At 34.9% G+C, this 26,932-nt stretch overlaps 1 protein-coding gene across 1 annotated transcript; it reads left to right on the top strand.

Annotated features, from left to right (window-relative positions):
- The first annotated feature begins 15,676 nt into the window (after positions 1–15,676).
- On the top strand, positions 15,677–16,147 carry LOC137822180 (uncharacterized). Its single transcript, XM_068627081.1, has one exon. It carries the CDS (start codon positions 15,677–15,679, stop codon positions 16,145–16,147), a length of 471 nt encoding a protein of 156 aa, XP_068483182.1.
- Positions 16,148–26,932: the final 10,785 nt, after the last annotated feature.

Here is a 26,932-nt window from a genome sequence, read left to right as displayed (position 1 = left end):
AACTACTAACTAAAAAACAATAGTTATGTTGACAAATTAGCTATCACATGTTAAAGAATATGATAGAGCAGTCACATGCATTTTTAATTTCTCATTAGTTCATCCGATAAATTGTAATCAGTATAAACCTAATCGAGAGTTAAAAAAAAATAAGGATCAATCAAATGTTAAACCCTACTATAAAACCTCAATTTTTATAGGGAGTTGAAGTTGATAAAAGTATACACTGTTATAAATTATAGATATTAAATAATCATTTTGTGCTAATTAATATCTGAAATAATTTGTAATTTTTTAAGTGAATATTTTTTTATTTTACATTTAATTATATTTTACAATCATAACAATTAGATACCCAATTTTTAATTATATATTTCATCATCTCAATTATTCATACAAATCACTACAACTGTATATGTGATAACTAACCTTAATATTCCACTAAAACACAAAATTTAGGGGTAATCATAAATATAAAAAATTAAATAAATCAAAATAAAAAAGTTGTACCAAGTAAATTAAAATCAAACAATTATATGTCCTTTCATTAAAAAAATATAAATATAATATAAATAATAAAAAAATTAAATATATATATATATATATATATTAAACATATTTTTTAATGATTGAATTGATTATACAAGTCACTTTCTTTAACTCGTATTTTTCTTATAAACAATTTACCGGCTAATTTTGTAACATTATTAATAAGAACTGTATTAAAAAAATATGTGTTTTTCATCAATTATATTTGAATTTTATTTCAAATATAAGTTTGACTTTTATGTATTACTAATATAAAAAACTTTACACTATAGAATTTATTATTCATATAACTTTTAAATTGGTCATGGTATAAAATTCAATAATTTTTTATACATAAAATATTTACTCTAAAAGAAATTAAAAGATTAAAACTAATAATCAAAGATCAAATATAAATGTTCATGCTCCAAATATGCAAATATAAATGTTTATGCTAAATCATACAAACTCAAAAATAGCATATCAAAATAAAAAAACTAAATATACTCATTAATTACAGGCTGACCTGGATGTTAAGACTCTGCTTGGAGAAAAATACTGGGATCTGTTCGTGGAGCTTAGTCTGCTATAGACGGTTGATGGGAGGGTTGGAGCTGTTATGGAGAGGCTTGCTGGCCAGTTTTCTCTGTGATAGGTTTTGGTGTTGCTATGTTACACACCCCTACAGATTGTGAATGAGGTGTCTGCGGGGCTGGTGTCCATCAAGCATTCAGTTGTTTGGTGCTTCTAAAGTGGTGGTTTGAGTCGCTAAGGGGAGCAAAGAGGACATGCTTTGCTTAATCTAGTTCTATAGTAAAACTAGAACCCCCTAGGTGCATCCAGTAGGAGTAGTCGGTAGGTTTATAGGTGGAACTCTACCAGGCTTAATGCATTCTCAAGGCAGCTAGCGTTAAGCTTTGGTTGGTAGTTGCTGGTTTTGTGTTAGTGGTTTGGGTGGTTGTTGGGTTATACACATTCAGTTATACGTGCTGTTACAACTTTGTTTTTTGGTTGCATTCCTGTTAGGAAAGGTTGAACCAGCATATTGTAAGTTGAATGCTCTAATGAGCTAGGTTGGTTTAGTCTTTACTGCTAGGAATGTAGGAACGATCTGTAAGCATTTACCTACTGAAGATCTTGGATTTGTATACGGGTTGGGACATCCTAAAGTGGCCCTTTTTAATTTAATTAATTCTTTGCTGATAAAAAAAAATACTCATTAATTACAGAGTTTAAGTTTAATTCATTATTACAAAAATGATTTTTAGGTGAAGATTTCACTTATATATTGTAAGATTGGTCTAATTAATGTGAACTCTAATATACACCACTCGCGTGGAGGCATGGACATCTCACTTATGATACTTGTAGGGTGATGGGCCTGAACTCGATCATATAATAAGTGGATCATTATCTGATCTTTAATATCATAAGATGTTACTTGGCGTACGTTAACAATCCCGTATTAACTAGTCTTAATGGCTCAATGAAGGCAGAATCAGAAAGGATATGTCGGAGTTTACCAATATATACTAAGAGGAGCACCAACAAGAAGATCATCTAATACATACTGGTAAAGGGTACACTTATCCTTGACCACTTTGAATGTTCTAGGTCAAATGTCGTCTATACTCTTTTTTGGAACATTTTGACGCCCACCATGGGGTAGGTAAATTCACTTTGCACCACAATATCAGGACATAGATCGAAATGAAAGGGACAAGGCGAGCAACAGCGGAAGAAGAAGCAAATGGGGCCCCAAATGGAGGATCCCCACGGGATACAACGCGTATGTTAATGGAGATTATGAAGGCAATGAGGAGACAGAATGATGAATGTGCTGAGGAGTTTAGAAGAGCACACGAGGAAATGAGGCTAAGGATGGAGGAAACGTTAAGAGGATAGGAGCAACTCCAAAGGCGAAATGAGGAGCTTCAGAGGCAGGTGGATGGTCGGGTTTTAGGAAGCAGAGTAGGTGGAACCCGATTTCCAACCATTCTCAAAAGAAATTTTGAATGAACCAATTCCAACGAACTATGTGTTTCCTAAAATTGGTTCATTCACAGGGAAACAAGACCCGAATGCCCACATAAAAACATTTAGGACACAAATAGCATATTTGTTCAAGGTGAAGCAATCTAAAGGGCAACTGGTGAAGCAAACTTGCATCGTTTTAATGAGGTAGTGGTGTAGATTCTTCAGCCTAATGAGGGGATGTGTGTGGAAGCCTTTATTAGAGGGTTAAGGTTCAGGGCCTTTGGAGAGTCATTAATGAAAAGGAGGTCAGAGGATATGACGGCTATTAACCTTAAAGCCACGTCGTATATTAAAGTAGAGGAGTTTAGTAGGAAAAGGAAAAAGGAAGAAAGAAGGGGAGAGGAAGGAACACGGTCAAGGGGAGAAAAGGTGGTAATCGATTAACGGTCGATTAATAATAGAGGAGGATGACCTATAAGATCGAGAAGGGAGGATCAATCGAGAGGAGGTCCATAAGAGGGAGGAAAATTTTTTGTGAAAGGAGGGAAGAAAGATCTTATTAGTTCCCACCAAAGTTGGTGGTATCTCAGAAAGATATTGTTAAGGATGTTAACACAACACGACTCTTACGCTTTCCTAAGAAAACCACTAAAGACATGGGAAGAAACACGAAGGCTTGGTGTTGTTTCCATAAAACATATGGTCATGACACAAAAGAATGTTACACTTTGGCAAGATAGATAGCATACTTGGTAAAAAGAGGCCTTATACAAATTTTCAAAGGGAGAAAGGAGGAATAGAGTAAGGCATGATCAGAGGATATAAAGAAGAACTCGTACAGAGGAGAAAGAGACAGCCAAGAGGGGAAAGGTCACGAAAGATCTGTGATGGGAGACTTAAATACGATTGCGGGTGGATTTTTGGGAGGAGGAGTTTCCAGTGCGGTTCGAAAACGTTATGTTGGATCGGTAATGCATTTGGCAACATAAGTAGCCTCTACACCGACTATAAGCTTTACAAAAGAAAATTTGGGAGATGTTTTTCCCTATGACAATGATCTTGTCGTCATATCAATTGTCATGAAGAGTCGGCGTATTCACAGGGTGTTGGTTGATCAAGGTTCCTCAGCAAATGTGCTTTTTTGGGATGCTTTTGTGGCCATGGGAGGATCGATAGAGGAGCTTGAGTCGCATGAAGGGGTATTAGTTGGATTCTAAGGCGACCCAATACAAGTGCGGGGCTACCTCGAGACTCGGACGACCTTTGGGGAAGGAAGTGAGGTAAAGACGATCAATATCAGGTAGATGGTTGTCAACACTCCTTCATTGTATAATATTTTATTCGGAAGACCAACCATAAATAAATTAAGAGCAGTGGTGTCGTCAGTTCATATGAAGATAAAATACCCCACTGAGGTGGGTGATGTAGAAGTAATAAGGGTAAAACAGAGGTCAGCGAGGAAGTGTTATGAGGGTAGTTTAAAATATAAGAAAAGATGTTGGCATGTAGAAAGGGGGGAATAAGGTTGCAGTGAGGTGGAGTTTGATCCAAGGGTAGATTATGAGGGAGAAAGACCCCAGTCGGTGGAGGAGATCAAAACTATAGTATTAAGGGAAGGTAGGATGGTGAAGGTTGGTAGCCACATGGAAGCTAAACAGGAAAAGGAGTTGATAGAATGTTTGAAAGAAAATTTAGGGGTTTTTGCATGGTCGGTGCAGGATATGCCAAGGATAGATCCAAATTTCATGTGTCATTATTTCTTTATAACTCCAAATATGAAACCTATAGCACAAAAAAGGCAGAAGTTGGGAGAAGAAAAACGACAAATAGTGGATCAAGAGGTGGAAAAGCTTAGGATTGTGGGTTATGTTCGGAAAATACAATATCCTTATTGGTAAACCAATGTGGTATTGTTCCAAACGAGCAATGACAAATAGCGGATGAGCACAGACTTCACGGACCTGAACAAGGCATGTCCTAAAGATGCCTACCCATTACGTAACATTGACATGTTACTGGACGGGGTTTCTAGTTGCGAGTTACTAAGTTTCATGCATGCGTATTCCATATATAACCAAATTCGGATGCATCCCAAAGATATAGATAAGACGACTTTTAGGGGAAGTTTGTCAAATTTTTGTTACATAGTGATGCCTTTCGGATTGAAAAATGCGGGGTCGATGTACCAACGATTGATGGATCGGATTTTTGAGGGAATGATTGGAAGGAATGTAGAGGCCTATGTAGACGATATGGTGGTTAGCAACCATGTGCAAGATCTGAGGAAGCTTTTTCAAACATTAGATAGGTATAAGCTAAAGTTGAATCCAAAGAAATGTGTGTTTAGTGTAAAGGCAGAAAAGTTCTTGGGATTTATGTTGACTCAAAGAGAAATTGAGATGAATCCGGAGAAATGTGAGGCAATTCTTAGCATGCGAAGTCCGATGTCGATTAAGGAGGTACAACAGTTGGCAGGAAGAATGACATCGTTATCACGATTCATTCCAACGGCAAGTGAAAGATCGGTCTCTTTTTTTCGATGCTAATTGGGGAACGACCGATTCACATGGACAGAGAAGTGCGAGGAAGCTTTTCGGAAAGTAAAGGACATCCTTGCGTCACCACCGATCCTAATCAAGCCTACAGCTGGATTGCATGTGTATCTATATTTATGCGTGACGAAAAAAGCGATAAGTACGATGCTAACACAGGAAAAGGAGAAGGAGCATAGGTCGATCAACTTTGTAAGTCAGCTCTCCAGGGGGGAAAAGTAAGGTATCAGAAGATAGAAAAAGAAGTCCTAGTCATTGTAGTCATGACAAGAAGATTGGGGTAGTATTTCCAGAATTTTCATATTATTGTGATGACAAATTTGCCAATTAAACAGGTCTTACAAGAGGTGGATTTAGCGGGAAGGATGATGAAGTGGGCAATTAGATTATCGGAGTATGGGATTTTGTTTGAAGGCAGCAGTGTAGTCCGACCTTAGGTACTTGAAGAATTTTATGATAAGTAGCTTGAGGGGATGGATTTTATCGGTACATGGTGCATCAAATGTTCAAGGCAGTGGAGCAGGAATTATTTTGCACGGACCAAATGATGTTTTGGTGGAGCAGTTTTTAAAGTTTGCGTTTCGGGAAAGTAACAATCAAGTAGATATGAGGCTTTGTTGGCTGGAATGAAATTGGCGACTGACATGGGAGTTAGGAGGCTGGTGGTCAGCAGCGAGTCACAGTTGGTAACGGAACAGGTGGCAGGAAATTTTCAAGCAAGGGGTCCACACATGGCTAAGTATTTAGAGAAGGTGCAGCCAATGGCGACAAACTTTGAAAAGTTTGGTTTAGTGCACGTTCCACGAGATTAGAATGCCCGAGCAGATTTATTGTCTAAATTGGAAAGCACCAAAAGATCGACCAATCAAAAGTCGGTCATACAGGAGAATTTGGCAACACCGAGTGTAATCATAAGAGAGACGATGGAGATTCATAATCGACACAGTTGGATGTATATGTATTTGAAGTGGTTTAAGGAGGGAGAAGAGCCAACAGACATGGAAGCAAAAGGTGTTTTGAGGAAGAATGCAAACAAATACAACCTAATTCAGGGCATCTTGTATAGAGAGGGATTTTCAATGTCATTGTTAAAATGTGTGGACGAGCTTGAAAAGGTGAGGATAGTGCAGGACGTTCATGAAGGGTTGTGTGGTAACCACATCGAGGGGAGATCATTAACTGTAAAGATATTAAGAGTTGTTTTCTATGACCCAAATTAAGGAATGACTGCTTAGAATATGTTAAGAAGTGTGATAAGTGTCAGAGACATTCAAATGAAATAAAATTTCCTGCAGTACTCATTGGTCGCACCATGGCCTTTCTTCAGGTGGGGAATTAACATCTTGGGACCTTTCCCAATATCAGTGAGACAATTCAAGTTCATTATAGTGGTCATTGAATATTTCACGAAATGAGTAAAAGGTGGACCTCTAACATCTATTACAGCAGAAAAAAATTACAAAATTCGTGTGGAAGTCATAGTATGTAGATTTGGTGCACCCAAAGAGTTGATATCAGACAATGGAACGCAGTTTGCTAGTTGGAAGATGAGGCTCATGTGTGAAGAAATGGGAATTTGTCAGATATTCTCGTCAGTGGAGCATCCTCAATCCAATGGGCAAGTCGAGGCGGCAAACAAGGTTATCCTACAGGGTTTGAAGAAGAACATGGGATCGGCCAACGCCAAATGGGTGGAGATTTTGCCTGAAGTAGTTTGGTCGTATCATACAATGGTGCAGTCAACAACAAAGGAAACACCTTTTGGGTTGGTTTATAGTGGGGATGTTGTGTTACCCATTGAGATAGAAATGATATCTAGAAGGGTGGACGACTTTTTAGAAAAAGGATTGAAAAAAGGAAGGCTTTTTCAGCTTGATACCATTGATGAACTAAGAAATAAGGAAAAAAATGGATCATATAATAAGTGGATCATTACCCGATCTTTAATATCAGAAGAAGTTATTTGGTGTACGTTAACAATCTTGTATTAACTAGTCTTAATCGGTCTTAATGGTTCAATGAAGGCAAAATCAGAAAGGATATGTCGGAGTTTGCCAATATATAGAAAAAGAAGCACCAACAAGAATATCATCTAATACATATTGGTAAAGGGTACACTTATCCTTGACCACTTTGAATGTTCTAGGTCAGAGGTCTTCTATACTCTTGTCTTGAACAATACTAAATATTTGTAGGCGGTCCAACAACGACTCAACAATAGATAACACAATAGGCCTAACAAATCTCGTCATGATTATTAAAAGAAGTTTCATCCTAATTCAATATTGTAAAACCAACTTGTAAAGTGATGAATGCTATCACTTATATACTATAAATTAAGATTAATTAAGCTTACAATCCTAACAAATCAGCTGAGTTGAATTCAAAGTTAAAAATATTTCTACATTATTTAAAATAAAATATTTTAATGATTTATTGTAATTTTGACATAAAATATCTATATAGCTTTGTAGGTGGTATATACAATGGTTATTTGTGTTTAAATGTTTTGTATTTATTCTTATTAGGTGGGGTAATTTACTATTTTTTATATATTTTGCTCACTTTTACTTTTTTTTTTAAATTTAGCAAGTCAATTAAAGCAAATCTATTATCCATTCTTGTAACTCCAAAATTTCTTATATGGTCTTTCATTAATTTGTAAATGATGTTTTCGATATATATCTTCTTTCTCTTGAGAAGTTGATTTCAAAATTAATAAAGATATCTACAAAATCAATAACGTAAGTAGTTAAGATCTTTAATAAAAAAAATTGATCCATTTTTCATTAAACTAAAAATATATATTGATTCGTTTAAATGCACTGCTCAAAAAGTAAAACATCAAAAAATATATTAAACTATACTTTAAAGCTTTGATTTATGTTGTTGTTTTCTATATTTTATTCTTCTATATTAATTTTATTTATATCAATTAGAATAAAAGTGTGACATAAAGAATGGGATAAGAAATGATAGATAAAAGAAAAAACTCAAAAAAAAAAGATTGATTTGATATATGGTACTATTATATTGATTTCTTTTATATTAGTTTTATTTATATCAATTAGAATAAAAGTGTGACATAAAGAATGGGATAAGAAATGATAGATAAAAGAAAAAACTAAAAAAAAATAGATTGATTTGATATATGGTACTATTATATTGATTTCTTTTTTATTGTGATTTCTTTTTTATTGTCTGACCATGAGACGTAACATATATAACAAAGGAAAACAAAGAGTGAGAGAAGGAAAAAAAACGGAGTTTATTTTATATTAGATATTATGCAGTTTTTTTCCTGCATCTTTATATTTTGCATACTGAACTCCTATAATGTTATAATGTTATAATGTTATAATGTTATAATGTTATAATGTTATGTAAAGATAAAATTGTCTTTATTATTTAAAAAACTTAAAATGTACTTAATGGACTCATTCCTAAAAATCCTAAAATTATTCTTTTCATCTTTTCACAAATTGCACAGTCGCATTCTAAGACTCCATTTCTCTCTCAGTGGTGCTTTTCTATCTCGCATTTTTGTTGGTGGTTTAGGATGATCTTGACAACTTGGTGCTTGACAGTTCCCTGAAGGTAAGTAAATTTTTTGGTTTTCAGATATGTACTTCCATTTTTTCTTTGGATTTTTGTTTCTGCAGTTCATAGGTATCTGATCTCAATATCACAATAACAAAACCAAAGTGAAACACAACTTTTCTAATCCACATCAAGAGCTCACCCCAAATACGAAATATCTACAAAAGTTATCATAACAAATTATTTCATTTACCAAATAACAAACAACTTAAACATATTTTACAAACTTAACTTTACTTCATTTGTAGTAAACACATCTGTACATTCATATTTCGTTGATATGTTGTCTATTGTTTTGTTAGACAATGACTTCTCAATATCATCATCATGTAGACCGTCCCACACATCAACACCATCATATCGTTCATGTTCAAATTCTTCACTATTGTCAATACTTCTACAAATTAAAAAAAAAATGAAACTAAATCATTGCATTACAAATCCATGAATCCATAAGTCAAACAATTCATTTCGGACCCAACAATCCATAATTCAAAAAAATCATTTTTGATCCACCAATCCGTAATTCAAAATATGCATTTTGAATTCAGATATCCGTAATTCAAAAAAATCATTATGGATCCACCAATCCGTAACAGAAATTAGGCTTCCAGATTCAGCAATCCAGAAAGCAACAACTTATGAAAACTTTGCTTCTGGAACACCCCCTTATCCAGAAAACAAAATGATTCACTTCCGGATTGATGAATCCGTAGCACACTCCTGAATCCCAATTTTTGGTAACCACAAAAACTCCATAACCAAGCAACACTTCGACAATGTAACCCACTCCTCCACCTTGCTCCGCACAACTAAAATGACCCTCCACCAACGCCTGAGATGAATGAAGAAGATGAACAGTGTCAAACAAACTCCACCACGTGCCCTTTTTCAAATAAAAGGTCAAGACCAGTTTTTGGGAATTTTAAAATTATGAGGGTGCAGGAAGAAAAATATAAGGATGCAAGAAGAAGCATCTGTATTATTACGTGCATGAGAAAAAAAAACATACGTGAACAGATACATGAATGAATGATGGGCCCAAGAAGGCAAACCCAAAGATAAAACGATCCAATACAAATGAAATGCAATACCCTCTCTTAAGCTGAAGTATGTATACATATACTCCAAACTTGAAGGTGAGTTTACAAAATACACCTTAATCCAAAGCTTTTGTGAAGAGATCAGTTGGTTGCTTAGATATCCAAATGAAAAGAAGATGAAATAGATGTTGCTAAAGTTTCTCTCAAACCACATAATAATTTGTTTATGTGTTTAGTCTATTAATGGAAGTTATCTTTTTGGGCTATGTAACATGCAAACTGTTTATCGCAATACAGACAATGTTGTAGGGAGGAACGTGAAAAACTTCAAGAAAATAAACCAATCATTATATTTCACAAATAATGGAAATTAAGGTGCAACACTGAACTTCACAGGAGGAAAGTGATTCAATGTTGTGCTTTTTGGTTTTCCAATATTCCAATCAGTCTCTGAGATAAATGATGAAACTACGAGTTGAACATCACATGATTGAATAAGAGGCCAGTCAAAATCACTAAACGTTCATTTAGAAAATTCCTTGCAATGGTGAAAACTTGATGTATCCAAGAACACGATGTGTAGCTTGATGTTGATACTTTGTGGGAACTTGAACAAACTGATTAAGAAATTGCCTTGCAAAACATATTTCGAGTTTTGTGATTACTAAGTATAATAGTCTTCCACTTCAACGTCTTGATCAAACATGTTCTTATTATTCTTAACCATGGGAGTAGCAACTGGCTTGGCATTTAGCATTCCTCTATTGGTAAGTATGTCAAGAGCATACTTCCTATCACACACATGTGTACCTTTAACTTATATGATTTCACTCACACAATTGTCTGTTAATAAAATATAAAATATAACATACATATATAATAAGATATCGCGGGATAACACGGGATAACGCAAGATATTGCGGGATATCGCGGGATTTTGCAAGATATGTCGAGATATCGTGAGATATGACGAGATATCACTAGATATCGCAAGATATGACAAGATATCGCGAGATTTCGCGAGATATAACGAGATATCGCAAGATATGACAACATATACGAGAAATGACAACATATGGCGAGATATCGCGAGATATTACAAGATATTGCGAGATATGACGAGATATGACGAGATATCGCGAGATATGATGAGATATCGCGAGATATGATGAGATATCGCTAGATATGATGACATAACGCAAGTTATCGCAAGATATTACAAGATATTGCGAGATATGACGAGATATGACGAGATATCGCGAGATATGATGAGATATCGCGAGATATGATGAGATATCGCGAGATATGATGACATAACGCAAGTTATCGCAAGATATGACGACATATCGCGAGATATGACGACATATCACAAGATATGATGACCTATCGCGAGATATGACGACAAATCGCGAAATATCACGAGATATGACGAGTTATCGCGAGATATGACGAGATATCGCGAGATAAGACGAGATATCACGACTTATGACAACATATCGCGAGATATGACGACATATCGCGAGATATGACGACATATCGTGAGATATAGTGAGATATGACGAGATATTGTGAGATATCGCAAGATATGACGACATATTATGAGATATCGCGAGATATGACGAGATATAATGAGATATTGCGAGATATGACGAGATATTGCTAGATACCAAGACATATTGCGAGATATCGCTTGATATCGCGAGATATGACGAGATATTGCGAGATATGACGACATATCATGAGATAGTGAAAGATAAGACGAGTTATTGGAAGATATCGAGAGATAATGAGAGATATTGGGAGATATCGCGAGATATCCGGAGATATAGCGACATATGACGAGATATCGCGAGATATGACCAAATATCGTTGGATATGACCAGATATCGCTTGATATGACGAGATATCAAGAGATATCACAATATATCGCGAGATATCACTATATATCACGAGATATAACTACATATCACTATAAATCACGAGATATCGCGAGATATCGCCAGAGATGATGAGATACCGCGAGATATCGAGACATATCGGAAGATATCGCTAGATATCGGGAGATATCGGAAAATATCGCCAGATATCAGGAAATATCGAGAAATATCAAAAGATATCGGGAGATATAGCGAGATTTCGAGAGATATGACAAGATATCACAAGATATAACGAGATATCACGAGATATGACCAAATATCGAGAAATATCAAAAGATATCGGGAGTTATAGCGAGATTTCGGGAGATATCGCGTCATATGATGAGATATAGGGATGGCAAAGCGGGCCAGCCCGCCCCGCAAAGTTATTGCGGGTTAGAATTCCCAACCCGCCCCGCATAAGAGCTGGCCCGCGGGTTTTTTTAAATTAAATATTTTTTTTTTTACATTTTGTTCTTAAAAAATTGTCAAATTAAACCTATATATTTGTTACTATCAAACCCATTTTTTTTCTTCCTTTTCAAACATAGTCAAACATCAAAAAATTAAGCATTAAGATAAATATCAAATATCACTATTCTTCCACTTCCAAAACATTAAACATAAACATAAACATTAATTCAAAAACATTAAACATAAACATTATTGACATTCTTCCATTTCAATAACATTGGATGTCGCCTTAGAATAACATTCATCCATTTTTTCATAATTATAATCTTCCCCGTCATCTGCACACATTAAAACAATATCATTTTTTTTTCTTGCGGGTTAGCGGGCCAACCCTAATGAGATATCGCGAGATATGACCAGATATAGCGAGATATCACGAGATATGACCAGATATCGCGTTATATGATGAGATATCGCTTGATATGATGAGATATGACCAGATATCGCGAGATATTAGGAGATATCGAGAGATATCCCAAGATATCAGAAGATACCGGGAGAAATCGTGAGATATCGGGAGAAATCGCGAGATAACAAAAGATATAAGGAGATATCGCGAGATAACGAAAGATATCAGGAGATATCGCGAGATATTGGGAGATATTGCGAAATATCGGGAGATATCGCGAGATATAGTGAGAAAACCCGAGAAATCGTAAGAAATCGGGAGATATCGCGAGATCTCGGGAGATATCGCGAGATATTGACATATATCACAAGATAACGCGAGATATCGGGAGATATCCAAAGATATCGCTAGATATCCAGAGATATCCGGAGATTTTACGAGATATCAGAAGATATCTAGAGATATCCGGAGATATCGCGAGATATCACGAGATATCGCGAGATATCACGAGATATCGTGAGACATCTGAAGATATCGCGAGACATCCGAAGATATCGCGAGATATCCGAAGATATCGCGAGATATCTCAAGATATCGTGAGATATCCGAAGATATCGCGAGATATCCGAAGATATCGCGAGATATCCGAAGATATCGCGAGATATCCAAAGATATCGCAAGATAACCGGAGATATCGGGAGATATCGAGAGATATCGCGAGATATTGGGAGATATCGCGAGATATCGAAAGATATTGAGAGATATCAGAAGATATCGGGAGATATCGCAAGATATCTAGAGATATAGCGTGATATCCGGAGATATTCGGAGATATCGGGAGATATCCAAAGATATCGTAAGATATCGCGAAATATCGCGAGATATCAGGAGACATCGCGAGATATCAGGAGATATCCAGAAATATCGCGAGATATCCGGAGGTATCGCGAGATACCTAGAGATAGCGGGAGATATTTGGAAATATCGCGAGACACTGGGAGATATCACGAGATATCCATAAATATCGCAAGATATCCAGAGATATCGCAAGATATCTGGAGATATCGCGAGATAACTAGAGATATCGCGATATATCGCGAGATATAGGGAGATATCCGGAGATATCGCGAGATAAAGGGAGATATCGCGAGATATCGTGAGATATCGCTAGATATTGGGAGATACCGAGAGATATCGCGAAATACTGGGAGATATCGGGAGATATCGAAAGATATCGCGAGATATCCAGAGATATCGCGAGATATCCAGAGATATCGCGAGATAACCGGAGATATCGCGAGATATCCGGAGATATCGCGAGATATCCGGAGATATCGCGAGATATCCGGAGATATCGCGAGATATCCGGAAAAATCACGAGATATCGCAAGATATCCAAAGATATCAAGAGATATTGCGAGATATGAGGAGCTATCGCGAGATATCAGGACATATCGCGAGATATAAAGTGATATATGGAGAAATCACAAGATATCGATATCTCCGGATATCTCGCGATAACTTCGAATATCTCGCGATATCTCTGGATATCTCCTGAGGTATTGGGAGATATCGAGAGATAACGCGAGATATCGGGACATAACGCAAGATATCGGGACATAACGCGAGATATCGCGAGATATCTGGAGATACCGAGAGATATCACGAGATGCCAAGAGATATCGCGAGATATGACAAGATATCGCGAGATATCAGGAGATATCGTGAGATATCAGGAGATATCGTGAGATATCAGGAGATATCTTGAGATATCAGGAGATATCGTGAGATATAAGGAGATATCCTGAGATATCCAGAAATATCGCGAGATATTCGGAGGTATCGCGAGATACCCGAAGATAGCGGGAGATATTTGGAAATATTGCGAGACACCGGGAGATATCGTGAGATATTGGGAGATATCACGAGATATCCAGAAATATAGCAAGATATCTAGAGATATCGGGAAATATCGCCAGATATCTGGAGATATCGAGAGATATCCGAAGATATCACGAGATATCCGGAGATATCGCGAGATATTAAGATATATCAGGAGATATCGTGAGATAACCAGAGATATCGCGAGATATTAAGATATATCAGGAGATATCGTGAGATAACCAGAGATATTGCGATATATTGGGAGATATCGGGAGATATCACGAGATATCGGGAGATATCACGAGATATCGGGAGATATCACGAGATATCGGGAGATATCACGAGATATCGGGAGATATCACGAGATATCGGGAGATATCACGAGATATCGGGAGATATCACGAGATATCGGGAGATATCACGAGATATCGGGAGATATCACGAGATATCGGGAGATATCACGAGATATCGGGAGATATCACGAGATATCGGGAGATATCACGAGATATCCAGATATATCGCGAGATATTGTGAGATATAGGGAGATATTGCAAGATATTGGGATATATCGTGAGATATTGGGATATATCGTGAGATATCGGGAGTTTTACATTAATCAACGTCTTAGACCCAATCGCTTTGGTCTAAAACGGTGATTTCATCCATAATCACCGTTTTAGACTCAATCTTTTTGATCTAAAATGATGGTTCCACTCACAACTATCGTTTTAGAGCCGTTTTAATTTAAAAAATATTATTACATTTTAACATGTATATTTAATGTGGTAAATGAGTTTTTTTTTTCAAACATTCCCTGACTTCAAAAAAATCTCCAGTAACAAATGTCATAAACCTACTTCATAGTCTTCCACCATAAATGATAATTCAATCCATCTAACTAATTGCGACAACGAGAAACATTCAAGGATTCTCGTTTGAATGGGAAGACTGAGCAGGTGTGATGATTAAAGGAACAAAAAACAAGGAAGTAAGAAACCAAGAAAAACCAAGATAAAGGAGCTTGAGTTGTAGGAAGGGGTATTAGTTGGCTTCTCAGGCGACCCATTACAAGTGTGGGGCTACCTCGAGGCTCGGACGACCTTTGGGGAAGGAAGTGAGGTCAAAACGATCAATATCAGATTTATTATAGTTGGACCTTTCCCAATATCGGTGAGACAATTCAAGTTCATTATAGTGGCCATTGAATATTTCACGAAATGGGTAGAAAGTGAACCTCTAACAACTTTTATAGCAAAAAAAATTACAAAATTTGTGTAGAAGTCAATAGTATGTAGATTTAGTGTACCCAAAGAGTTGATATCAGACAATGGAACGCATTTTGCTAGTTGGAAGATGAGGCTTATGTGTGAAGAAATGGGAATTTGTCAGATATTCTTGTCAGTGGAGCATCCTCAATTCAATGGGCAAGTCGAGGCGGCAAACAAGGTTATCCTACAGGGTTTGAAGAAAAAGCTGGGAGCGGCCAAAGCCAGATGGGTGGAGATTTTGCCTGAAGTAGTTTGGTCGTATCATACAATGGTGCAATCAACAACAAAGGAGACACCTTTTGGGTTGGTTTATGGTGGGGATGTTGTGTTACCCATTGAGATAGAAATGATATCTAGAAGGGTGGACGACTATTTAGAAAAAGGGTCGAAAAAAGGAAGACTTTTTCAGCTAGATACCATTGATGAACTAAGAAACAAGGAAAAAATTTGGGGAGCAACTCAAAACAATAATAGAGACAATACATTTGAGCAAGGTACACGCGAGGGATTTCAGGGAATGAGATATTGTCTTAAGAAAGGTAGGAGAAATAAATAGGGATAGCATGTTAGCAACAACATGGATCGGGCCTACAGAGTACATGAAGTATTGGGAATAGGAGCATACCGTACGAAAACATTGGATGGAGGAGGCATTCCACGAACATGGAATGTGACCAATTTACAATTCTATTATAGTTAGTCATGTGTTGGAATTTTATCTTTATTTTCATATTATGCTCAGAAATCGATCTATATATAATTGCGTCTTTTTAACACAATAAATGAGAAGTATTGTTATTTCACGTATCTTGTTAGGCAAGGTCCATTAAAAACTATGGACTGGTGTTCACCCTCCATGGTGTCGAGCTAGATGCTCGATCCAATAAAAAACCATGGAAGGGTTCTTACCCTCCATGGTGCCAAGCCTGATCCTCGGTCCAATAAAAACACCATGGAAGGGTTCTTACCCTCCATGGTGTCGAGCGGAGCCTCGGTCCAATACAAACCATCGATTGGTATTCAACCTCCATGGTGTCGAGCTAGATGCTTGGTCCAATAAAAAAACTATGGAAGGATTCTTACCCTCCATGTTGCCGAGCGGAGTCTTGGTCCATTAAAAACAAGGACTGGTGTTCACCCTCCATGGTGCCTCGGTCCAATAAAAACCATGGACTGATGTTCACCCTCCATGGTGTTGAGCTAGATGTTCGGTCCAATAAAAAACCATGAAAGGGTTTTTACCCTCCATGGTGTCGAGCGAAAAATCGATCCATGGTGCCTCAGTCCAATAAAAACCATGGACTGGTAATCACCCTCCATGGTGTCGAGCTAAATGCTCAATAAAAAAACCATGAAAGGGTTATTACCCTCCATGGTGTCGAGCTAGATCATCGGTCCATTAAAAAAACCATGGAAGAGTTCTTACCCTCCATAGTACCGAGCGGAGCCTTGGTCCATTAAAAATCATGGATTGGTGTTCACCCTCCATGGTGTCGATCTAGATGTTCGATCCAATAAAAGGACCATGGAACTTCATGATGCCTTGCGGAGCCTCGGTCCATTAAAAACCATGGATTGGTGTTCACCCTCCATGATGTCGAGTTAGATGTCGGTCCAATAAAAAAATCATGCAAGGGTTCTTACCCTCCATGGTGCTGAGTGGAGCCTTGGTCCAATACAAACCATGGAGTGGTGTTCACCCTCCATGGTGTCGAGCTAGAGGCTCGACTCCTTATCATTTTCTTTTTGTCGCAGCAATGAAGAAACAAGTAAGCTTTTAGCGACAAACAGGTATAAGGGAACACATAAAAGGTTGTGTTGATGAAAGGGCATGAAGGTTCATAAGAATGACATCGGCCAGCAATACAAGGTATAAAATTTGATACAAGTGTGATTTAGAATTTAATGTATCATATTTTTACGTATATGCAGAGGACGAGTATAATAAGTATGAATTTTAAGCAACCTTTTATTTGATTTAGTAAAAAAAGGGTGTCGCGATTAACATTGGTATAATTTTTTTGTACAATTGTTATTTAGAAGTTGTTTATGCAAAACATTACGTAGTATATTCGGAGGGTGAGTATGATAAGTACAAATCTCAGGCAACATTTTTATCTGGTTAACATCAGAATAATTATAGAAACCATGACATGAAGAGTAAAAAATTTTGGTTACAAACAATAATCATAAGGATGACAAAGACATGTAGAGTTTTTCAAAAGACAAAAAGGGTCTTAGTTGACCCTCATTATTAATCAACAATTTTTCCGTTGATGACATTCTTAAAAGGATCAAGCACCGAAGTATCTTCAATTGTTCGTTGCAATTTACCTAGAGCATCATCCCTGTCCCTAGCCATTTCTGCCAGCTTGTCCTCATATGAGGACATCTCAGATCGAGCAATTTTTAGCTCTTTTGTCATTTTATTAACTTTAGCCAGCTCTTGGGCAACCTTGTGAGCCTCTTCAGAATATCGTTTCACTAACTTCTGGGTCATGCAATCAAAGAGGGTTATTGGTTTGGGCCAAGACAAGGGATGGTCGGCAAGCAAAAAAGCTTTGTCATCTTTTTTATAGGATTTGGCTTCAAACAAACCTTGGTGGTAAGAGGAATTATCCTCTAAATTAATAGGATCGGCTTGTTGGCGATGTTTAGAGGAACGTTTCTTTCCAACCACCATGGTTGCAGTTGATGCAAGTTTGGCGTTAGGCTTGAGAACGACTCCTCTAGTCCGAAGAGCCATCTCAACTTTGGTTATAAGCATGGAATTATCTGAAAACAAATAATTTTGTAAGTTGGTAGTGAAGCATAAGGAAAACAAGGAGAAAATGGTCAAGGTAAGTACCAATGTAGACTTTTAGGTCATTAGGTCGGTACTTGAGCTTTAGAAGGATCGAAGTTTTAAAGATTATGCCTAGGTCATCAAGTTTTTTTGCAGTCATCTAATTCACTACTATCAATGTCTTCATGAGAACGAGTAGGTTGACATTGAGGGTGGGATGATCAATAAAGGGAAAATCCTTCTAGAAGAGTAGGGTTATGTTTGGATTTTTGGATTTTCACGAATTTACCTTTAAAGGATTTATATGATGATTGAAATAGAGATAAAATTGCTCGACCCTTAATGCCACTAACAGAGGCCCATGACGTGGGTTTGGAGATTTTATATTCAAAGAAATAAAATAAAAACATGTTGAAGCTCAGAACAAGGTCCAGTTGCCCACACAGAATGTAAAAGGCTCGAACAAAGGCCCAATTGTTTGGATGCAACTGGGCAGGGACGACGTTCATAGTTAGAAGAATTTCTTTTTTGAAAAGGATTTAATGGAAATCGAATGCCGAGTTTGGTAAACAAGGTTTCATATAAAAAGCAAAAAGATGTTTCATTCACACAATCTTTACATACAAGTTCTTCTGGTCTGCAAGGTATTACAATAACATCTTTCTCAAAGCTAGTACGACTCAAGGACTGAGCGTGACTAAGTTTTTGAATTCTTTTCACAAAAGTAAAAACAAAAACTTCACGGATAATGTCAAGTTTTGACCAAGGATGCATAGAATAATAATCCATGAACAAGTCACACATAATATATGCAATGTATACAAATGACAAGTAGCGATAATGCACAACCAAGGCTACGGGATGTTCAAAGGCGTCCCTGGGGGTTGGAATTGATACAAAAGAAGAGATGGGTGTCAAATGCAGAAGAAGGAAGCAAGGTATAAAGGTTGAATGCAAAAGAAGAAAGTGAGGTATAAGGGACGAATGCAGAGGAAGAGTGTGAGTGAGGAATGGGTTTTGAACGTAAGAAAGAAATCTAGAGTGTAGAAGAAAAGAAGTCTTTAGTGAATGATAAGGGAACCGGGAAGAATAAGAGACGTGGGTAATGCAAAACCGCCATTTTGAAGACCGTTCAGTAAAAACGCAACATGTGGGTATTGGGAAGAGCAAGGGGCAGGTGATGTGATGTGTAACAGGGAGGTAATAAATGTGAGAACACACCCCTATAAAGAGTAGAGGGTCAGGGGGAAGAAAAAAAGGCTTAAGGTACTACCACAAATAGTTTTAATAGTTTGTGTCTCAGGTTGGGGGCATGTAGGATGATGGGTCTGGACCCGGTCATATATAAGTGGATCATTACCCGATCTTGAATATCAGAAGACGTTACTTGGCGTATGTTAACAATCTTGTATTAACTAGTCTTAATCAGTCTTAATGGTTCAATGAAGGCAGAATCAGAAAAGATATGTCGGAGTTTGCCAATATATACAAAAAGGAGCACCAACAAGAAAATCATCTAATACATATTGGTAAATGGTACACTTATCCTTGACCACTTTGAATGTTCTAGGTCAGAGGTCACCTATACTTTTGTCTGGAACAATACTAAATATTTGTAGATGGTCCAACAACGACTCAACAATAGATGACACAATAAGTCTAACAAATCTCGCCATGATTGTTAAAAGAAGTTTCATCCTAATTCAACATCGTAAAACCGACTTATAAAGTGATGAATGTTATCACTTATATATTATAAATTAAAATTAATTAAGCTTACAATCCTAACAAATCATATACTATGGTTATTTGTACCTCCAAAATTTCTTACATGGTCTTTCATTAATTTGTAAATGATAGTTTCAATATATATGTCTTTCTCTTGAGAAGTTGATTTCAAAATTAATAAAGATATCTACAAAATCAATAACGTAAGTAGTTAAGATCTTTAATAAAAAAATAAAATAGATTCAAGCCAATCCATTTTTTATTAAACTAAAAAAAAGTCATTTTGATTCGTTTAAATGCACTACTCAAAAAGTAAAACATAAAAAATATATTAAACTATACTTTAAAGCTTTGATTTATGTTATTTTTTTCTATATTTTATTCTTCTATATTAATTTTATTTATATCAATTAGAATAATGGTATCACATAAAGAATGGGATAAGAAATGATAAATAAAAGAGAAAACTAAAAAAAAATAGATTGATTTGATATATGCTAGCTACTATTATATTGATTTGTTTTTTTATTGTCTGACCATGAGACGTAACATACGTAGTGAAGGAAAACAAAGAGTGAGAGAAGGAAAAAAAAGCTTATTATGTGTTAGACATTAGGTAGTTTCTTTCTGCATCCTTACATTTTTCTTCTTCTTCTTGCACTCCTCTAATGTTATGGGAAGATAAAATTGTCCTTATTATGTTTTAAAAAAATCCTAAAATGCACTTAATGGACTCCATTCTTAAAAATCCTAAAACTATTATTTTCATCTTCCCACAAATTGCACAATCGCACTCCAGGACTCCATTCCTCTTAGTGGTGCCTTTCCATCTCGCATTTCTGTTGGTGGTTTAGGATGATCTTGGAAACTTGGTGTTTGACGGTTCCTTGAAGGTAAGTAAATTTTTTGGTTTTCAGATTTGTACTTCCATTTGTTCTTCAGATTTTTGTTTCTACAATTCATAGGTATCCAATCTCAATATCACAATAACAAAACCAAAGTGAAACACAACTTTTCTAATGCACATCAAGAACTCACCCTGAGTACGAAATATCTACAAAAGTTATCATAACAAATTATTTCATTTACCAAATAACAAACAACTTAAACATACTTTACAAACTTAACTTTAACTCATTTGTAGTAAACACATGTACATTCATATTTCGTCGATATGTTGTCTATTGCTTTGTTAGATAATGACTTCTCAATATCATCATCATGTAGACCGTCCCACACATCAACCCATCATAAAGTTCTTGTTCAAATTCTTCACTATTGTCCATACTTCTACAAATTAAAAAAACGAAGCTAAATCATTGCACTCCATATCCATGAATCCATAAGTCAAACAATTAATTTCGGACCCAACAATCCATAATTCAAAAAAATAATTCTGGAATCCGTAACAGAAATTAGGCTTCCAGATTCAGCAATCCAGAAATCAACAACTTATGAAAACTTTGCTTTTGGAAAACCCCCTCATCCAGAAAACAAAATGATTCACTTCCGGATTGATGAACCCGTAGCACACTCCTGAATCCCGGTTTTTGGTAACCACAAAAATTCCATAACCACCAATGCTCCTAAAAAAATTAATTCTTACCTTTAGAACCCAAGCAACACTTCGACAATGTAACCCACTCCTCCACCTTGCTCAACAAAACTAAAATGACCCTCCACCAATGCCTGAGATGAACGAAGAAGATGAACAATGCCAAACAAACTCCACCACGTGCACTTTTTCAAATAAAAGGTCAATGCCAGTTTCGGGAAATTTAAAATTATGGGGTGCAGGAAGAAAAATATAGGGATGCAAGTAGAAGAAGCATGTGTATTATTACGTGCATGAGAAAAAAAAAACATACGTGAACACATACATGAATGAATGATGGGCCTAAGAAGGCTGATCCAAAGATAAAATGATCCAATACAAATGAAATGCAATACCCTCTCTTAAGCTGAAGTATGTATACATAATACTCCAAACTTGAAGATGAGTTTACAAAATACACTTCTATTGGTAAGTATGTCAAGAGCATACTTCCTCTCACACACATGTGTACCTTTAACTTATGTGATTTCACTCATACAATTGTCTGTTAATATAATATAACATATGTATACAATAAGAATCATATTTTTTTTTACCATTTCTTATGAAAAGAGAGTTATTAACTTTGGATTGAACGAAATTGCTAGTGTGTAAAAAAAAAATTAGTTTTTTATATAATTCCCTACTTGTTTGTTTTAGTCCATACAAAGATTTGGTTAATTTACATACTTGATTATGCTTACATTGAGTGATCCCGAGTAGTAAAAGTATGTACACTTCTTCACACAAGTCTCCATGCAGAAAAATGTTATCAATGTCTTATTCGAGATACCATTCTTTGATAGCAACAATAACAAGAATCATACAAATTTTCGTGAGTCTTGCCAAAAGTGAATGCATATCAAAATAGTATTTTTCCTCACACTGAGTGTAACCCTTCGCAATGAGGCATGCCTTGTATCTTTCAACATTTCTATTAGCTTTTCGTTTGATTTTATAAATCCACTTACAACCAATGGTGTATTACCTGTAGGAATATCAACAATTTTCCACGTATCATTGGTTTCAAGAGCTTTAACCTTTCTTTCGATGGCCTTTACCCACTTTGGCAATTGTATAGCTTCTACATAACATTGTGGCTCAATTTGAGATGAGATGAAAAAAATATACTTGAGTTCTTTCGTGTTATCAATATACATGATGCTTTAAGCTATATGCGAAGTTAGTATTCACGTGATCTTAGAAATGACCATAATGTTGCAACCATTGGTGCATAAAAGGTCAAAGACAACGGTTTTTTTAGCAATTAGACAGCGGTTTCGAAATCGTTGTCTATGAACACGTAGTATATTCTATTGAGGCATAAATCGCGGCTCTAAAACCACCGTGTATAAATCACACATAGGCGACAATTATGGTCATAACTGTCGTTTATAACCTTCCCTGACACTATCTTAAAGTGCACATGGTCGAGGTATAGACGATGATTATGACCATAACTATCATTTATACACTTCCCTAAACAGTGCACATGGTTGAGGTATAGACGGTAAAACCATCGTCTATTGTGGACATTTTTTTTAGCTCATTCTGTTTTATGTGTTCTCCCATCTTAATTAACCTATTCATTTAAACCCAACCAGTCAAATACATAAATTCATACACATTCATTTAAAGAAGCAAATTACGTATATTGATAAAATGTATTACAAACACTAATACATATTCCTATCTATCTAATTCTTATACTATTGATTAGTTATCCTAAAGTTATAGAAATTAAGAAAATATGTGGCTCAAACATGTCTCACATAATTTATGGCGACCAAAGGCAGTGGTTGCTCATGTGTAAAGAACTGCATTACAAAATAAGGTTCACATTAGTGTTAAGATACATATATTTTAAAGAAATATAAAGAATAATTTAAATATTATTACTTGCTCCCAATCTTTTTGAATGCCTAATCTTGCAATGATAACCATTCATTGCATAATGTAATAGCCACACTCATAGCCTCCCCGTTGTCTATTACACTATAATTCAATATAAATTAAAAGTTAATATTGATAAACAATGAAAAGAGGAAGACAAAAATTACAAACCTTTAGGCTCAAGCATGTTAGCTTTTGATAACTTGCACTAGGTTGACCTCTGAGTATGCTATATCCATGTCATGCCATGGTTAATACAAAAAATTGTGTTAGTAGATGTTTAAGTAACATACACAGTTAAGTAACATACGTTAGTAGATGTCAATTACAAGTTATGTATTATTGAACTAATAAAAAATGATTGTTCTTTTCAAACTGTCCACTGGAAAATTCAAGACTTAATACAATTATTGTCACTACAACCTTCTCTGCTTTTTATAAAATGTTTAAAAAAAATGACAATTGGATAAGTAATAGACAAATACATGTATTAAATCTCAAATAGAAAACTAAGGGTCTCTCATACAGGAAACAATTGTCGAGGGTCGAACACCACAAACTCAATAACAACATGTATCCAATAATTATAAATATACATACATGCAATATAAAATTAAAAAATAATCATACATGCAATTATATATAATAAAGAATATCAATTAAAATTCAATAAATTATTTATAATCTAATTACAAAATATAATTAAAAATAATTAAATTAATTATAAATACTAAATAATATGACTCTAATTACAATGTAACAAATTAATAATTCTATTATAACCTAACAATTAACCTAATATAAATTAATAATAAATACTAAAATATATAAATTAATAATACTAAAAAAAATCCTGCAGTGAAGGGTAGAATCGGTGGTGAAGGGTAGCGGTGGCGGCGACAACAACAAAACAATGAAAAGGGCGTAGTGGTGGCAACAAAGAGAAGAGCCAAAACGAAGACAATGAAAACCTTCAACAATGAAATGAATGGAATATGAACAACCAATAAGAGAAAGAGCAAAATAAGCAATGGAGAATGTCGCAATGTGTGAATGTGAAGGAAGAACTTAGAATGGAGAATATCGCAATGTCACAGTGGAGATGAAGAACTAGAGAGCGTAAAAGCATAAGTTCGCGAAAAGACAAAACGAAAGAACAAAAACGTAAGTGATGCGCTTCGAAGTAGGGTAATTTAAGGGGTTTAAAATGACGATTCTTAGGTAAAACTGTCATGTTAGAGCCAAGCACAGTAGAATAAACGACAGTTTTACATTAATCAACGTCTTAGACCCAATCGCTTTAGTCTAAAACAGTGATTTCATCCATAATCATTGTTTTAGACTCAATCTTTTTGGTATAAAACGACGATTCCACTCACAACTATCGTTTTAGACCCGTTTTAATTTAAAAAATATTATTGCATTTTAATAGTCAAACATGTGTATTTAATGTGGTAAATGAGTTTTTTTTTCAAACATTCCCTGACTTCATAAAAATCGTTATCATTATTGTGCAATGGTTCTGAAATCTCCAGTAACAAATGTCATAAACCTACTTCATAGTCTTCCACCATAAATGATAATTCAATCCATCTAACTAATTACGACAACAATAAACATTCAAGGATTATCGTTTGAATGGGGAGACTAAGCAGGTGTGATGATCTGTGAAGCTTGGATACGGCCAAAATCGAGCCGTTTGCGCTTTCGATACGCCGTCAATGTGGATACGCGGCGGGTGCGTGCACGACACGGTGTCGGACGCAGCAGTATGGGCCAGATACGGCCTTCTTCCAGGACACATCGGAGGAAACGCGATCCACTCCTTGGACACGCCGGAGGGATGCGGTCCACTCTGTAAACCCTTATTTCATAAAAAATCTTAACTAAAATCTCAAATAAAACTTTTATTTCACATAAAGTCTTAACTAAAATCTCAAATAAAATCATAAACAAATCATTTAAATAAAAATATATATAAAAATCTTAAGAAAATCCAGAAATAAAAAAGGAAATTAAGAATAAATAATATATTTTTTCCTTAAAAAAATAAACTCTATAAATATGAGTTAGAACCAGTAACAGAGCATTGGTGAACTTAAGTAAAAGGCGTAAAGTGGTGAGCATTCCAGAAGAAGAAAGGAAGAAGAAAGGAAGAAGAAGAAGAAAGAAAGAAAAGGAAGAAAAAAGACAACTTGGTAGAATCCTTAATTTTAATATTATAATATCACTTTTACACTGCTCAATTGTCCATTATAAATCCTTTCGGGTTCCAATGTTAAAATTTTTAAATTTTTTTTCTTTTCCATTAAAATGCATACCTACTACCATTGTTACAGATAAAGGTATACTCTTTCATATAATTTACATACAATACAATGTTAATTTAAATTTAATTTTTGTTATTAAATTTTTAATATTTTCAAATAATTTATATATAATTATATTTATTAGGATTATTTTTTATTCATTATTTTAATCAGCATTGTAGATCTGAATAAAAATACAGTAATTTTGAATTTAAGTTTTAATATTTTCAAATAATTTAAATATAATTTATTATATAAATATATCATTGTAATTCTGAATAAAGATACAGTAATTTTGAATTGATTTATTTTATTTAATTTTTAATATTTTCAAATAATTTAAATATAATTATATAATATTATGTATTCTTATATAATTTAAATATTTTATTTTATTTTTTAAATTACTAACATGAAAATAATTTTTTTATATTTTAAATATTCACTTAAATTTTTATTAAAAAAAATATATTTTATAAAGGTAAATTAAAGTTTTAACCTAAAAATATTAAATATTGAAGATAATTTATTTTTTAATAATTATATTAAAACAAAATATAAAATAACCTTAAATAAATAACATTATAATTGAATATTTTTTTTTTTAAAAAAAAATATTATAATTCATCTTTAATTTCTTACATATTTTATTTTTTATATTTATAATTTGATTTCTATTAAATGAATTTATTTGATTTTTATATGTAAGTAAATCTTTTATATTTAATTTATTTTGTTATAGGAAATTAAGATGAATATATCCAATCAAACTACGGAACAAGAAGATGAAACAAAACCTTTGTGGAGATATGTTTCAAAGTTAAGGAAAACTCCTGGTGGTGGAAATAATATGATCAAGTGTAGCTTGTGTGATTTTTCATTCAATGGATCTTACACTCGAGTAAGAGCTCATTTGTTAAGAATTAAGGGGGAGAAGTTAGAATTTGTGCGAATGTGACCCCGTCAAAACTGGCTTAGTTCAAGAAATTAGACAATGAAGCATCATTGAAAATAGAATATTCAAAAAAGAAG

This window comes from Phaseolus vulgaris, chromosome 9, assembly GCF_000499845.2.
Source record: "Phaseolus vulgaris cultivar G19833 chromosome 9, P. vulgaris v2.0, whole genome shotgun sequence".
Taxonomy (NCBI): Eukaryota; Viridiplantae; Streptophyta; class Magnoliopsida; order Fabales; family Fabaceae; genus Phaseolus; species Phaseolus vulgaris.
The sequence above is the reverse complement of the archived record's forward strand: the minus strand, read 5'-3'. Positions and strand labels throughout refer to the sequence as shown.